The sequence below is a fragment of the Penicillium argentinense genome, assembly GCF_028826775.1.
Source record: "Penicillium argentinense strain IBT 30761 chromosome Unknown utg000005l_segment0_segment0, whole genome shotgun sequence".
NCBI lineage: Eukaryota > Fungi > Ascomycota > Eurotiomycetes > Eurotiales > Aspergillaceae > Penicillium > Penicillium argentinense.
The window spans coordinates 4,333,381-4,348,996 of NW_026622664.1; the positions used below are offsets into that span (position 1 = coordinate 4,333,381).

The following is a 15,616-nucleotide window of genomic DNA, read 5'->3' on the forward strand; positions in this document are numbered from 1 at the left end:
ATGTGTCCCCTTCTGTTGTGTTATGGGTTTACCTGACTAGCCGACAAAGTACCTTGCTCACAGGGTATTTTCTATTCGCAGCAATGTACTGGGAGCAGTTTTATATTCGCTAAGAGACCTTTGAATGTCTCTATATCGCTGCGATAAACACTGCCGATATCGCCGATCATTTCCTGCCCGGCAATGGCATTCTAGAAGGCCGCGTCTGGATTCGGTAAACGGTGCTCCGGCTGTTCTGGGGCATTTATTGTACCTCACATGACCGTGACATTGTATACATCGAATCGAAACATTGCTTTTTCGTGCCCGTGTAGTTTGTTCCGGCCGATCAAACATGTCATAGGTGAATTCGGCTAAATCCAGGATTCTGCTGCATTTGTTTTCTCCTCAGCCCCCAGCAGCTCCTCCTGAGTAATATCACTTCCATCGTACCTTCATCTACATCTATAGATAGTATGGGTCAATGTCCGAGTACGAACCATTGGACAAGTGCTAATGTGCAATACAATACCATTCCACTGCGTGCGAACCCGGATTCTTCAGCATGCACGGTTCTATCATCGGTGGAGTCGTCTGGGATTGAGTGCGGGAGCGAACTCCCGAAAAAATGGAACTCACCGCCGGGTGGGAGACGACAGGGCTATCCATTACAGATACGTCTTACTAGCCCAGGGCCTACATTCATAAATGATTATGTACTCATGGTCCCATATTTGTAGATATGATCCTATAGGAACTCGTCGCTGCTGAGTATTTGAGTTTTTCCCCTGCCTTTCTCCCACCTGCAGAAACCGCCCTAGTCGGCCCGCACAAATACGCCCCAGACCATTCCATTCCATCCCTCTTGCGGATTTCTCTTCTCTCAACCCAGTCCTCGCCCTTTGCTGGACACGGCCTCACGCAACTTGAACACTTGTGAACACCACAAATCCTCAAAACGATTCCTGCGGGGCCCTCGGTCCGTGCGTCCCCCCGTCGATTGGCCGACCGATGTGACCGATTCCACCTCCTTGAACTCCCCCATCGGCCCCCATCACTGTACCATCCTGCTCCAATTGAGGGGTGCCACCGCCGCAGTACACGGTGCGGTCCTGCTTCAATCGCCTCGGATATTTTTTTCACCCCCTCCCTCCCCGCGTCCGACCATTCGGACAGTCACGACCATTCCGCGCCGCGAACACCGCAAACAACGCACGCGCTCAACTCCGTCCGAATCTAGACCGTGCCATTGACCTCCACCGTCGCCCTAGTCTCCTTCCACCTCTCGTCCATCATACCACCTAATACCGCGGTGCAACGCGTGCAACTCTCTCAATGCGTCCGCAGTAAGTTTTCGCCGTTCGCTGTTGTTGTCGTTCGAGGAACAGCTGGTCCTTGACGATTTGTCTGCAGCTTCTAATGGCCGTGTCGCGAACAGACGGGAATACCACATTGTTGTTTTGGGTGCTGGAGGTGTTGGTAAGAGCTGCTTGACTGGTACACATCATTCTCCCGTGTGGACAGCTATGCTGTAACCGCACTGCATCCTGGATCCAAAGAAGCTCATGCATTGACAGCTCAATTCGTCCAAAATGTCTGGATTGAAAGCTATGACCCCACCATCGAGGACTCCTACCGCAAACAGATCGAAGTCGATGTAAGTGCTTTGGGGGTATCAATTCAACGCGCAAACACACTGACTCACATTTCCAGGGTCGGCAATGTATACTGGAAATGTAGGTGCTGGCTCAGTCACAGGGCGACTTCACAACAGCTAATCATGCCACCCAAACAGTCTCGACACGGCAGGAACAGAACAATTCAGTAAGTCCTAACCTCGACCCACACCCCCAGTACATCAACATTAACAGTCTACAGCGGCCATGAGGTACAACCACCACGTCCACCACAAGAATCGACCAAAAACACCACTAACATACACCCAGAGAACTCTACATGAAACAAGGCCAAGGTTTCCTCCTCGTCTTCTCGATCACGAGCGCCTCCTCCCTAAACGAACTCTCCGAACTTCGCGAACAAATCATCCGAATCAAAGACGACGAAAAAGTGCCCCTCGTAATAGTCGGCAACAAATCCGACCTAGAAGAAGACCGCGCTGTCCCCCGCGCCCGCGCCTTCGGCCTCTCCCAAACATGGGGTAACGCCCCCTACTACGAGACCTCCGCCCGCCGCCGCGCAAATGTAAACGAAGTCTTCGTCGACCTGTGCCGACAAATCATCCGCAAAGACCTGCAAGGCTCCGGCGGGAGCGATTCGCGGAAGCGAGAGAATCCTGCCCGAGACCGCAAGCGAGAAAATCGCTCCCAGCGCCGGAGAAGTCCTTGTGTCATTCTCTGATGACTTACGATGATTCTTTTTCTTCCCCTGCCTTACCCCAGGGTAAAGTACTACTCCTAGACTCACCGCTCACTATCCTCTTCGAGTGTGGTCGAGGATTCCGAGTCACGCTGCCTCCGCATCCACGTTTTGACGTGTCCTTATGATGTTTATCACGCTTTATGCATCTACCTTACCCCTACATCCTACATAGAACGACGCCTCGCCGCCATTCATCACGTATTATACCATTCTCCTCTTTTTGCCTTCTCATCTTTCCTACTTGATTCCATTTCTTAGCAAAGCCGCATGCGACTTTGCTCATTTCTTCACTCTCATATTAGGGTTTCAATTTTCCAGTGGCCAACAAAAAAAGTTGATAAAAGTACTCATATCTCCAAGTGATCGCTGATGTTATTTGTTGAGTGTCAATTATGTTTGCATTGCATATTTCCTAAGTGTTCTTCCCCTCCGTCCTCTCCTCGATCCAAAAGACTGCGAGAATAACATGCTTGATTCGATCAATATCCATATTTTCGTTTCTATGTCTATCCCAGCCCTTAGCGAGCCTACATCCGGAACACGCCAAACCTGGTCTGAACATCCGGCTCGGTCTTCCCGCTAACAGCAGCCGCCAGGCCAAGTCCAAGCATCTTTCTCGTCTGCGCCGGCGGGATCACACCGTCATCCCAGAGTCGAGCAGAAGAGAAGATTGCTTCAGACTCGTGGTCAATTCGAGCTTTCAATGCTGGGTCAGCGGATCGTCCGACGGCCTCCATCACGGCGGATAGCTGCTCCGAACCCATGACGCCGATTTTGGCGTTCGGCCACATGAACATCAGGCGGGGGGAGTAGGCGCGGCCACTAGATTTATTTATTAGATGTTTATTACCACCGAGCAAACACACGACGCTGAGGAGACTTACCACATGCCGTAGTTACCAGCACCAGCACTGGACCCAAACACAACCGTAAACTTGGGGACATCAGCACAAGCAACAGCCGTAACAAGCTTGGCTCCATTCTTTGCAATACCACCCTTCTCCGCATCAGCCCCAACCATGAACCCTGAAATATTCTGCAAAAAGACTAGCGGGATCCGACGTTGTGCACAGAGCTCAATGAAATGCGCGCCCTTGAGCGAAGACTCCGAGAACAAGATACCATTATTCGCGACGATTCCGACTCGGTGGCCGTGGATCCGCGCGAAGCCTGTTACCAGCGTGGTGCCATAATCCCGCTTGAACTCGGCAAATTCACTTCCATCGACGATTCGAGCAATGATCTCGTGCGCCGGGATCTGGCGGCGCAGATTTGTCCCCACGATACCGTTTAATTCGGCGGGGTCGTAAAGCGGTTCTTTCACCGTGAGCTCTTCCAGTTGTTGGGGCAATTTGGTGAGAGGGTAGTTTAGGTTCGCGACGGAGCGCCGGGCAAGGACGAGTGCGTGTGCGTCGTCGACAGCGAGATAATCCGTTACACCGGAGATGCTGGAGTGTAGCTGGCCGCCGCCTAGGTCTTCGGCTGAGACTTCTTCGCCGGTAGCGGCTTTCACGAGCGGTGGTCCGGCAAGGAAGATGGTACCCTGGTTCTCGACGATGATGGTTTCGTCACTCATGGCGGGGACGTAGGCGCCGCCGGCGGTGCAGGGGCCCATGACGACCGAGAGTTGGGGGATGCCGAGGGAACTCATGCGGGCTTGGTTGAAGAAGATACGGCCGAAGTGATCGCGGTCTGGAAAGACATCTGCCTGATGGGGAAGGTTGGCACCGCCAGAATCAACGAGGTAGATGCAAGGGAGTCTGTTCTCCTGTGCGATTGCTTGCGCGCGTAGGTGCTTCTTCACCGTGATGGGGTAGTAGGTGCCGCCCTTGACGGTGCTGTCGTTGGCGACGATCATACAGTTTACTCCTTCGACTGTGCCGATGCCAGTGATGATTCCACCAGCTGGTACGTCTTCTCCTTCGTACACCTCGTGTCCGGCGAGCGGGGACAGTTCCATGAAGGAAGTCCCTGGGTCAATGAGTGCCGACACTCGATCTCGAGGAAGCATCTTGCCTCGGGAGATGTGCTTTTCGCGAGCCTTTTCCGACCCACCTTGGGAGATCTTCGTGTGGAGGGTGCTCATCCGATCTAGGAGCTCTTGCATCTGCTGGCTGTTCTCTCGGTACTCAGGCGAAGAGGTATCGACCGCGGTGGGCAGTACGGAGAGGGCGGAGGCATGGTGCGGGTGCGTATAGCTGGCTACTGTCCTCGACTTTGTGTAAGGGAGAGTTCTGCCAGTTGGTACGGTGAAATGTCCTGGGCGGCAGCTGCGCGGTGCAACTCGCGAGCCCAAGCTCCGAAGCACGAGCGGGGATGGGGCGCGCATTGCGGGGAGAGTGGGTAGAGAAGTGGAAGATGGAAGGTTGGATCGCGGTCTTCTTTTGAAAATTCAGGAGCTCAGAGCCATATCATGACCGGCGCATGGTATTTGTGCTGAGCAGAAGTGCGGACTGAAGTTGGCGTCGACTTGAGATGTAGAGCAGCGGCTTCCCCAGATGTGCGGAGGTGCGAGGATTGCCGCATCTACCCGAGGGCGTCATCACCGCCTCCAGCAGGACAGCGATATTCGATATTTCAATTAGAGGAATTCTCAATGGAAGTTGGTAGAATAGCACAAAAGAATGTATTGAGAAATCACTCAGAACCAGTTTTACAAGATCATATCGTTCGTAACATAATCAAAATGCTATCGAATGCTCAGTGTAGCCACATCCGGATCACGGTATACATGTGGTGTCTCCGCGCCGAGGACTGCCGCCCCGTCCCCTCCGCATTCTCTCAAATAGTCCGCCCACTCTCCCTCCTCTGCAGCTCTACAGCGGGTTGATTCAAACTCTTCACAATGGCCTCTATCGCGCTTCCTTCTCTACTGCGCACGTCTGCCCGTTCGCTCGGGCGGCGGGCTATCCCCACAATCTCCCCAGGTTTCGTGCGGGGCGTGTCAACCAAGCACCCGGCCGGTTTTGCACCTCCAACGGAAGATGAGCTTCTCGAGTTGAGGGAACGGGTGCAAGATTTTACAAGTAATTCACGCAGCCCTACTAAATTTGCTCTATACTGACCCCATTCCAGGACGCGAGATCCCCGCCGAGGTTGCGCAGCGGACGGACGAGCAGAATAACTTTCCTCCGGAGATGTGGAAGAAACTTGGCGATGCTGGGTAATTGCTCCTGAAGGCTTGTGCTTTGTATCTTGCTAACGTATTTGTGTCGTGTAGTTTACTTGGTGTCACTGCGAACGAGGAGTTTGGTGGTTTGGGCATGGGCTACCAGGCGCACTGTATTGTGATGGAGGAACTCAGCCGAGCTTCAGGTATGTCCTTCCATCTTGATCAATATCTCCAGAATGGTGCTTAATCTCTGTCTCTGCAGGAAGCATTGGCCTCTCCTACGCCGCCCACTCTCAACTCTGCGTCAACCAACTTTCCCTCAATGGTTCGCCTGAGCAAAAAGCACGCTTCCTTCCAGGTCTGCTGTCTGGAGACAAGATTGGTGCTCTCGCAATGTCCGAGCACGGGGCCGGATCGGATGTCGTCAGCATGAAGACTACGGCCAAGTCGGTGGATGGTGGCTGGGTGTTGAACGGTACCAAGATGTGGATCACCAACGTAAGTGGTCGCCTTCGATCTTGCCTTTGGATCTGTTGCTCATACCGCTCTATTTAGGGACCTGATGCAGACTTCATCGTTGTGTATGCCAAAACCGAGCCCGACGCAGGCTCCAAGGGTATCACAGCCTTTGTCGTTGAGAAGGAGTTCAAGGGCTTCTCTTGTGCTCAAAAACTAGACAAGCTGGGCATGCGTGGCTCAAATACTGGCGAGCTGGTCTTCGAGGATGTCTTTGTTCCTCACGCGAACGTCCTTGGCGAGTTGAACCGCGGAGTCAAGGTGTTGATGGAAGGACTTGATTTAGAGCGCCTCGTTCTGAGCGCGGGACCTCTGGGGTAAGTAATCCTGAAATGATATCTCCTTCCAGTACTAACTTCTTCTAGTATCATGCAAGCTGCCCTCGACCTTGTCCTCCCGTACACTCACGTCCGAAAGCAATTCGGCACTCCGATCGCCCACAACCAGCTGATCCAAGGGAAGCTAGCCGATATGTACACCAAGCTCGCTGCCTCGCGGGCCTACACTTACGCTACAGCTCGAGAAGTCGACAATGGCGCGGCTGCCCCCGGTCAGCTAGTAATCCGCACCCAGGACTGCGCTGGCGCAATTCTCTACGCCGCCGAGCGCGCGACGGAATGCGCACTGGACGCTATCCAGCTCATGGGTGGAAACGGATACATCAATGAAATCTCCGCGGGACGACTCCTTCGCGACGCCAAGTTGTACGAGATTGGGGCAGGCACGAGCGAGATTCGGCGGATGGTTATTGGCCGTGCCTTTAACAAGGAGTATGCCCAGTGATTTTCGAACATTAGATACCATACAGAATGTATTATTGAAGAGAGATGGTTTGAAACCGGAAAAATTTGCATGCTTGGCGTTTATATGCAGCTTCATTGCATTCATGAAGTTTCGTAATATACGTTACTTTGGTAGAGATCATAACTCCTAAAGTAACACTTGCGAGATGTTGTAGGATCCGACAAAGCATTAGTGCATACTACTTCTTCTGACGTGTAGAACGGCGCACGGGGGCAGTCGTAGCGCCAGGCTCTGCACTTCCTCCGCTACCTCCCTTCCGCGACTCGACTCGTTTCTGCCGAGAGCGTGTCGAGTTCGCGCCTGGGTTGTCCTTGTTCAACTCATCGGCCGGCGCCTCGGCCTTTCGCTTTCGTCCCCGTTTGGCCGGTGCCGGTGCCGACGTTGGCGCCTCCTTCGGAGACTGAGTGAACTCGGGAGTCGTGTTCGACACTTCGCCAGCATCCCCATCCTGGCTCGTATTGTTGAAGGAGGCGACATCGGACATCACCTCGGAGCTGTCGACCTGGTCGTGGTCGTTCTCCTTGTTATCGTAGTCGATATCGTCGTCGCCACCAGACTCGTCGTCGGCAAACGAGAGATCATCGACAGGGTCCTCCATCTTCCTCTTTCGCAACCGCGACTTGTCAAGCGTCGGCTGAGCCGACTTGAAGATCTCGCGCCAGTTCTTGAGCAGCGCCACCTTGTCCCCAGTCCCGGGCTCGTAATAGATCGCGACATCCTGATCTTTCTCCAAACTAGGTGTTTTCCAAATAACGCCCTGGAAGGAGGTGATGTCGGGCTTGATGGAGGATTGGGGGCGCACGTCGCGGGTCTTCGATTCGGTGCCGGTCTGCGCGCGGCGCGACTTCGTGGCGGGCGCTTTGGTTGTCGCGTTGGGCTGTTTCACGGTCGGGTCATCATCGTAGTAATCGTCCGAATAGTATTCCCAGTCTGAGTAGTAATCCTGGACGTCGAACGCAGGGTCCTCATATAGCGCCGCTTCGTAATATGAGGTCTGGGCTAGTTCATCCTTAAGGGCTGGTTTAATGTTTGCTCGCATTGGACTGCGTTCACGGCAGCGGTATCACTCACGACAAAATCATGCACAAAATCTTCGTAGATCAGGTCGTCCTCAAATTCGTAGTATTCGTCGTCGTCGGACATCTTCGAATTGAACGGTTGAACGGAGAGCGGCTAGAAGGGCGAGGACGGGGGACAGGGTTTGGAGAGCAGGGGCGGAGAGAAAAGGGGGTCGGGTCAAATGCAAATTCAGCTAGAAATCATGCACATATGGCAGGTCATGCAAAGAATGGAAACAGAGCAGAACTGGTGAAGTGACGAATGTGATGAAGATCGGGCTGATCTTTCGCCGATGCACGCCTGCTAATGTAAGCCTTGGCATTTTTTTCTGCGGCTCCACATTTTCTCTATACTCAGCTGGTTCCTGTAACCCCCCTCCCGGACAAGATTACGGCTGACGTGTCTTATACTCGCGATTTTGTACTTTTGTTCATGATTACCCTGTCCCCTGAATTGCGTTTATTTCTCGTGATACTTATTTCTGAAATTTTGGTGTTTCGAGGCGTCGTCGAAATTTTTGATGGCTTCTGCGGTCATCCAGGGAACGAGGGCAGCTGAACCAGAGTTGGGATTATGCGCCTTTGGGGTTAGTCTCAGTATCAACAGGCTCATACTGACGATATATTCAGTTTCTATCAGTTGACTAGTAGTTTTGTGAGATCCCATGCTTCCATGATCAGGTTTTGTACTTTGAAGAGCATGTATATATCTCTATATATTCGGTTTTGTTGATTTTGTGTGGCATGAATGACCCGAGATAATCCATAGCTATGGATCGAAAGAAGAGGGATAAGGTAAAGACAAAGCAAAAATTCCGCTTATTCGAGAGGACCACTCGACGTTTGACTGAACTTTCGATTTTCTTTGGTTCCCACCACAATCGTTCAATTCCAAATCAATAAAGAAAGCCTTGAAAATGAGTCATTTGAAGTGGGACCCTGCTAAATTGACACTGCAGAATACCAAGTCTCATAACGATATAGTTTGGCGAGCTGATATGGCATTGGGTCAAGATGGGAATCAACTTCTTCCTCTACCTCGCGTGACTGCGGGCGCAGTTGAAGCGGCCTCCCTTGCTCTGCCAACGCTCTGACTTTATTTCTGGGTTTTCAGTCTAGCGACCTTCAACTCATTCTAGCGTTATCTTACCTGGGGAAAATATGAGAAAGTGAAAGGAAGGTTATGCTTCCAGATTTGGATCGCTTTGTCTGCTTATAATTTGTAATTTCATTTTATCTCTGAGTTCGGACGAAAATTGCAGTATTTAGCTGAAAACTACATCGTAGCTTAAATCAGACGCCATTTCCCGCGCGATGAAGCCATGAGATTAAGCGATGAATTCTTCCCACTACAACACGTACCTGATACAATATCTTTACCTTGAACAAATTTACTAGATCGAGACTCATATTTGACCTGTAGTATCATAAGTGTACAAAACGAAAGACACAAAAGACAGATACGAGGACTGATTCAATTCCATCCAGGAAACGCATTTAACATTGGTAAAACACCAAAGTTAGAGCCTGGAGAGGAACTTGAGGAGAATCTGTGATATCTGTTCTGGCTGATCCTCCAGAGAGAAATGACCAGCATCCTGGACAATCGTGAGCTCAGATCCCGGTATAGCCTCATGCAATTTGTGAGCCCAGTCTACCACCTGCCACGCATCATTGGCACCCCAGATCAACTGGACTGGAAGGTCCCCTAGCTCACCCAGACGCGGTGCCACTTCCATGGTATGTTTCGGGTCATAGTGTCGGACCTGATGCTGGAACAAGCTCGGCTGTCCGATTGGACCGGAAATGTAATTCAAGTAGTCGTCGAGGGCCGATTGCTCGAGCTTTTGTGGATTCTCAACAGCCTGAAGTAGCCACTCTCTGAAGTGAGTACGGTGGTCGTCGCTATCTGCCTTCGTAAGAGCCTCAAGACCAATCTGCATCTGTTGCTTTGTGCGCTTCGAGGGATAGCTGTCGAAGCTGACGACGTCAATGAGCGTCAGTGACAGCACCCTGTGAGGAGAGAAAACGGCAAATCTCTGAGCGATACCTCCTCCAATATCGTGGGCAATGACGTGAGTTGTATCCAAGCCCCAAAGCGACAAAAGACTTTCGAGAATCGTGACCTGGCCGGTCATGGATGTGTCGACAGAGGGATCCCATGGTCGCTCCGAGAGTCCATAGCCGAGTAGGTCAAAAACGTGGACTTTAAAGCCCGCCTCGACAAGTTTTGGGACAATGTTTCGCCAGATTATTGATGAGGAGGGCGTTCCGTGAAGGAGGACAGCGGGTTTGCCACTACCGTGCACGCCATACGCGATTCGACAGCCCTGAATAATGGTGTTTTCTGTGACTATTGGTTGAACCATGGCTATGATTTGATGAAAATGGTTCTGGAGTTGCTTTCTTGGTGAAAGAAGGACGAAGAGGGCGCGGCTGTAGTTACATAGTTATAGTTAGATGTGGATTACTAATTAGTTTTGCCATGGGAGGGGTGCGTCTAGAGACGCGATATAGTTACAAATCAACTTCATTAGTAATTCACCAATTACTAACTTCTCTAGTGGCTGCCTGACCAAAAGGTTAGGTGTACATGCACGTCAGGTAGAGAATCTCGGTTTGGTTCAGTTCCTAGATGGGATCGGACAGGTACAACACCGAAGTAATGACTTTTTGAAGATTCATGAGCGAAACCACCTCAGATGTTCCCAGCTCTTCAAATCATAGCTCCGTTTTCGTCTGGTTGCTTTTCCTCAACCGGTCAGCTTGACTCAGTTGACTGATTTAATAAAAGCACACTTTCCACTAATAATCGAATTTGTTGCGACCGGGACGAGATCCTACGATTGCACATCACGAAATTGCGAGTCCTATCCTAGCCAGGGAAATAAACGCATTCAGAAATATGGAAGTTTCATCTGAAAATTGTCAGGGGATTTCATCTGAAGTCCTCTATCTTTCACCTCAACAGGGTAATCGAATGACACGATCAATCTAGGTGGGGTGCGCCTGAGAGTCAAGCAACTCTGTTGCCAATACATTATGTTTAAAATGCGCTTGAAGCACTATGAGGGGACCTAGAGAGGTATTTAAGTTTTTATATTTTGTTTCCTCAACATATGGACTTTGATCGGGGTTGAAATTCGTATGAAAGTTCGCACGCCCCGGATCCGGTAATGCCCACGCTTATGTAGGCTTTGTGCAACAACACCGGCCTTGCGAATCAGGCTGGAATGCAAAAGCGTGGGGCACGCATGGATCGGAATGCAGTGCAACTCCGTGCGCATCCACCACGCCAAGCGGAGATCTCACCTCATTTTCTGTTGAGAAACCAAGTTTCAACACCTTTCATCTGACAGTCCTCCGAACGCTCACCCTTTCATGACGCCCCAAATGCCAGCTACATTAATCGCCAACACGCGCATCTTCGACGGCGTTTCCGTTGTCACCGAATCTGGCCATGTTCTAATCAACGCCGGTTGTATTTCCCAGATCTCACTGCGAGAGCCCTTGTCAGCACCGGAAGGATGTTCTGTGGTCGACGCGACGGGATGTACCCTTTTGCCTGGTCTGATAGATGCCCATACGCATGTTTATCAGGACGTTGGTCTCTTGGAGACGTCGATGCAATACGGTGTTACCACTGTGTTTGACATGCACAATGAGCCCGAGTGGTTTAAAAACATTAGTGCGGTAACTCGCCAGCGAAAAGATATTGCTGACGTTAAATCTTGTGGATTTGGCGCCACGATCAAGAACGGGTGGCCGGCGGCTATTGTCAAGCTGGTCTCTCGGGAGCCTAATGTAAGGCAGCTCGCAAGATCACTAGAAATTCGGCAACTGACAATTATCAGGTCGAAGAAAGAATCTCCAAGTGGCCGGATCTTGTCGACAAGCAATCTATCGACAACTTTATTGCCAGGAATCGTGCAGCTGGTGCTAGGTATGTCCTTACATCTACATATGAGCTCATCTCATCTCTAACACCATTATACTCCCTCTAGCTTTACCAAGCTGATGCAGGAAGATGGTCATACCATGACTCTTCCCTTTCCCACAAAACCCGTGCCAACTCCATCTCTGGAAATCCAGCGAGCAATCGTGGACGCATCGCACGACAAGGGCATGCTAACAGTCGCTCACGCACTGACCAACCACTCGACACTCTCAGTACTTGAAGCAGGAGTCGACGGGCTAGCCCATGCATCGATTGATCCCATCACCGAAGATGTGATCAAAGCTTTCAAGAAAAACAACGCTTTTCTCATCCCAACCCTAGCCGTGCACGCCTCATGCAGCGGCGAAGAGCAAGAATCTCGCGAAAGATTCGCGAGTAGCCTCCAGGGTCCTGAGAAGGAACACCTCCTTGGGTGTCTTTGTATTACGCGGAAAGACCTGTCCATCAAGACTGTGTATGAACAGGTCTCTACCCTCAAGGAGGCGGGAATCGACATTCTTTGGTGAGCATTCTCATATCAAGCGAAGTTTTTGTACTAAATTTTCTTCTAGTGGTACTGATACATCGACTGAGCTGCTCGGTACTCGAGCTGGGGCTTCTGTGCATCATGAGCTGTGGATGTATGTCAACCGATGCCGGTTCACTCCGCAGGAAGCTCTCTGTTCGGCGACATCGAAGGTCGCGGATCGGTTCAAGCTGTCGGATCGTGGGAAGATTGAAACAGGCCGACTGGCTGATCTGTTGCTGGTGTCTGGCAATCCTGTCGAGTCTATTGACGCGATTGGTGATATCCAGGGTGTGTGGCGAAATGGAGAAAGGTTGGCGAGGAAGTAAGCCTGGATTCAGTGCTTTAGAGCAGCTTCACACAATATAGCATCGTCATAAGCAACTTGTATTGTCAAAACCCACATTCCCTATGCTGGGATATAGTCTGGCGCGGTTTCCTAATGAACGGAAGGCGGTGTCAGCTTATGTCACCTCGGCTTCCCCCGCATCTCGCTTTGCGTCGGCTTAAGCAGCTCGCAGCTCTAGAAAGCCCGCCCTTTCTTGCCGTAACTTCCACCCCCGACCATGAATTCAGATTCTGAGTGATCCCCCAGATTTACTGGAAATACACCACCGAGCAGCTGGACACTACTCAGTAGCTGCTCTCGCTGCGCTCATACTCGCCATGACCGTCTCGTCCCTTCTCCGCATTACTCCCCGCCTCGCCCCGATCGCCGCCCGCAGAACCACCAGGGCCGCATCCTCGGCGGCGAGCAAAACAAATTCCTTGGATTCAATCCTGATTGCAAACCGAGGGGAAATTGCACTGTATACATAACCTCGAATTGTAACTTTTTGGACAAGGCATTTCGGACTGACTGTTTTAGGCGCGTTGGACGGACAGCGGCGGAGCATGGAATCCGCGTGACGACCCTCTACACCGACCCGGATAGCCGAGCACAACATGCCCTGAGCTCGCCATTTGCCTTTAATTTGGGCTCGGTGTCGGCATACCTCGACGGAGACCGTATCATTGAAATTGCGAAAAAGGAGGGCTGTCGGGGAATTCACCCCGGATATGGATTTGTGAGTTGCCGAGGTCTTGTCTAAAGCGAACATGGGAACTAACTCAGGAGTAGTTGAGCGAGAACTCTGCTTTTGCGAAGAAATGCACCGAGGCTGGAATCGTGTTTATTGGGCCTCCATGGAAGGCAATTGAGGACATGGGCGACAAGAGGTATGTGCAGAGGGTGGGAATTTTCAGAACAGTTTATTGACCGGCGGTAGTCGCTCCAAAGAGATTATGTTGGCCGCGGGTGTCCCCTGTGTCCCTGGTTACCACGGCTCGAATCAAGACCCCAAGTTCCTCGAAGCCGAAGCCGACAAGATCAAATACCCCGTCCTCATCAAGGCCATCAAGGGCGGCGGCGGCAAGGGAATGCGAATTGCCAGCTCCAAGGCCGAATTCCAAGCACAACTCGAGTCGGCCAAGTCTGAGGCTCGGAACTCGTTTGGCGACGATCATGTTCTGGTGGAGAAATACATCACAACCCCCCGTCACATTGAGGTTCAGGTCTTTGCGGATAAGCACGGCAACTCGGTTGCGTTGGGTGAACGAGACTGCAGTATTCAGAGGAGACACCAGAAGATTCTGGAGGAATCTCCGGCACCCCATCTACCAGATGCGACTCGCAAGGATCTTTGGGCCAAGGCACGATCGGCCGCTCTCGCTGTGGGCTACGAAGGTGCTGGTACTGTGGAATTCATTTTCGACAATGACACCGGCGAGTTCTACTTTATGGAGATGAATACCCGTCTCCAGGTGGAACATCCCGTCACTGAAATGGTTACTGGCCAGGACTTGGTCCACTGGCAGATTATGGTAGCGGAAGGTGCACCGCTCCCTCTGACCCAGGAAGAAGTGGAAGAGCACATTGCCCGGAGTGGTCACGGCATTGAAGCCCGAATCTATGCCGAGAATCCCGAGATGGGATTTATCCCAGACTCGGGCCGTCTTATTCACGTTCGAACACCTACTACAAGCGAAGATATCCGGATTGATGCCGGTTTTGTCGAAGGCGATGATGTCTCGGCGCACTATGACCCGATGATCTCCAAGCTGATTGTCCGGGGCGAAACCCGCGAAGAAGCTATCCGGAGACTCGGTGCTGCCCTGGAGCAGTATGAGGTTGCTGGACCCGTCACCAACATTGAATTTCTCAAGACCATCTGCCGAAGTCCTGATTTTATTGCCGGTGAGGTGGAAACTGGGTATATCGAGAAGCATCGTGAAGAGCTCTTCCCCGAAAAGAAGATTGACGAGGAGGTTCTTGCTCAAGTTGCGCTGGCGTGTCTGCACCGCGACTCTCAGGCCGCATCCCAGGCATCCGGTGGCCTTGCCGGGAGTGCGATCGGATTCGCTCCAAGCTACCAGCAGCGACAGCTATCTTTCACCGAATCCAAGGGCCCTCAGAGTGAAGTGCGGAATTTCGACGTCCGCGTGCAGCAGACAGCGGACCGCACATTTAACATCGAAGTAGGCGGCAGAGTATTCGAACAAGTTGAGAGCCGCATGGACCCAGTCTCGCACATCGTGACATCCTTTTTCCCCACACCCGCTTGGACACAACCGTCGTCCAAGACGAGGACACCGTTCGCATTCCAACAAGGCATGCAATATCGACTCACAGTGCCACGAGCTAAGTGGATGGAGAAAGCACTGGGAATGAAGGACGTCGCCAACAGTGTCCTTGCCCCGATGCCGTGCAAGGTGCTGCGCGTGGAAGTGCAGGCGGGCGATACGGTGGAGAAAGATCAGCCATTGGTGGTGATTGAGAGTATGAAGATGGAGACGGTCATTCGCAGTCCGCAGCAGGGGACGATTGCGCGCGTCGTTCATCAACAAGGAGTAAGCCATGCCCCTTTTCTTTGTGTTCTAGACTCGCCTCAGGCCAGAGGAGTCTGAGGATTTAATCTCGGGCTGTTTGCATTGGCGCCGGTCGTCCCGTTTGGGATGGCTCGCTCCCGCCTGGCCTTTGGTCCCCCCGGCCTATTAAGACTTTACACCTGCGATCTCAAATGAAGGCAGTTTACTAATGATGTTGACAGGATCAATGTAAGAGCGGGACGCCGCTGGTCGAATTCGCCGAGGAGCAATAATTTTGTTTCCAGGAAAGGCGGTTTTATGTTTTTGCTTTTGCACTATTGGAGTATCGGATATTACTAGTACAATAACAGCTATGTTAGAACCTACAACTGCACAGGTAGAGAGTAATCAGTAGCAGATCGTCTGACAGAAATCCTTATGGGTCGCAGAGGAGCTGG

General features: G+C 51.7%; 7 protein-coding genes across 7 annotated transcripts; 4 read left to right on the forward strand and 3 right to left on the reverse strand.

Annotated features, from left to right (window-relative positions):
* Positions 1 to 1,314: 1,314 nt before the first annotated feature.
* On the forward strand, positions 1,315 to 2,337 carry N7532_006408 (uncharacterized protein; the record flags this gene model as incomplete). The annotated part of the gene is made up of 6 exons (XM_056618902.1): positions 1,315 to 1,325; positions 1,504 to 1,636; positions 1,693 to 1,715; positions 1,775 to 1,803; positions 1,858 to 1,867; positions 1,926 to 2,337. The coding sequence occupies 6 exons, from the start codon at positions 1,315 to 1,317 to the stop codon at positions 2,335 to 2,337; spliced, it is 618 nt and encodes a 205-aa protein (XP_056475061.1).
* A 548-nt stretch (positions 2,338 to 2,885) lies between these two features.
* Positions 2,886 to 4,687, reverse strand: N7532_006409 (putative 3-methylcrotonyl-CoA carboxylase, beta subunit (MccB); the record flags this gene model as incomplete). The annotated part of the gene is made up of 2 exons (XM_056618903.1): positions 2,886 to 3,180; positions 3,243 to 4,687. The coding sequence occupies 2 exons, from the start codon at positions 4,685 to 4,687 to the stop codon at positions 2,886 to 2,888; spliced, it is 1,740 nt and encodes a 579-aa protein (XP_056475062.1).
* Positions 4,688 to 5,203: 516 nt separating this feature from the next.
* On the forward strand, positions 5,204 to 6,769 carry N7532_006410 (isovaleryl-CoA dehydrogenase; the record flags this gene model as incomplete). Its single annotated transcript, XM_056618904.1, has 6 exons — positions 5,204 to 5,384; positions 5,434 to 5,521; positions 5,579 to 5,673; positions 5,733 to 5,968; positions 6,026 to 6,303; positions 6,352 to 6,769. 6 exons carry the CDS (start codon positions 5,204 to 5,206, stop codon positions 6,767 to 6,769), a joined length of 1,296 nt encoding a protein of 431 aa, XP_056475063.1.
* A 199-nt stretch (positions 6,770 to 6,968) lies between these two features.
* N7532_006411 (uncharacterized protein) lies at positions 6,969 to 7,933 on the reverse strand (the record flags this gene model as incomplete). The annotated part of the gene is made up of 2 exons (XM_056618905.1): positions 6,969 to 7,799; positions 7,862 to 7,933. The coding sequence occupies 2 exons, from the start codon at positions 7,931 to 7,933 to the stop codon at positions 6,969 to 6,971; spliced, it is 903 nt and encodes a 300-aa protein (XP_056475064.1).
* Positions 7,934 to 9,368: 1,435 nt separating this feature from the next.
* Positions 9,369 to 10,217, reverse strand: N7532_006412 (alpha/beta fold hydrolase; the record flags this gene model as incomplete). Its single annotated transcript, XM_056618906.1, has 1 exon — positions 9,369 to 10,217. One exon carries the CDS (start codon positions 10,215 to 10,217, stop codon positions 9,369 to 9,371), a length of 849 nt encoding a protein of 282 aa, XP_056475065.1.
* Positions 10,218 to 11,241: 1,024 nt separating this feature from the next.
* Positions 11,242 to 12,640, forward strand: N7532_006413 (amidohydrolase family protein; the record flags this gene model as incomplete). The annotated part of the gene is made up of 4 exons (XM_056618907.1): positions 11,242 to 11,652; positions 11,703 to 11,791; positions 11,853 to 12,260; positions 12,358 to 12,640. The coding sequence occupies 4 exons, from the start codon at positions 11,242 to 11,244 to the stop codon at positions 12,638 to 12,640; spliced, it is 1,191 nt and encodes a 396-aa protein (XP_056475066.1).
* Positions 12,641 to 13,595: 955 nt separating this feature from the next.
* N7532_006414 (uncharacterized protein) lies at positions 13,596 to 15,257 on the forward strand (the record flags this gene model as incomplete). Its single annotated transcript, XM_056618908.1, has 1 exon — positions 13,596 to 15,257. One exon carries the CDS (start codon positions 13,596 to 13,598, stop codon positions 15,255 to 15,257), a length of 1,662 nt encoding a protein of 553 aa, XP_056475067.1.
* Positions 15,258 to 15,616: the final 359 nt, after the last annotated feature.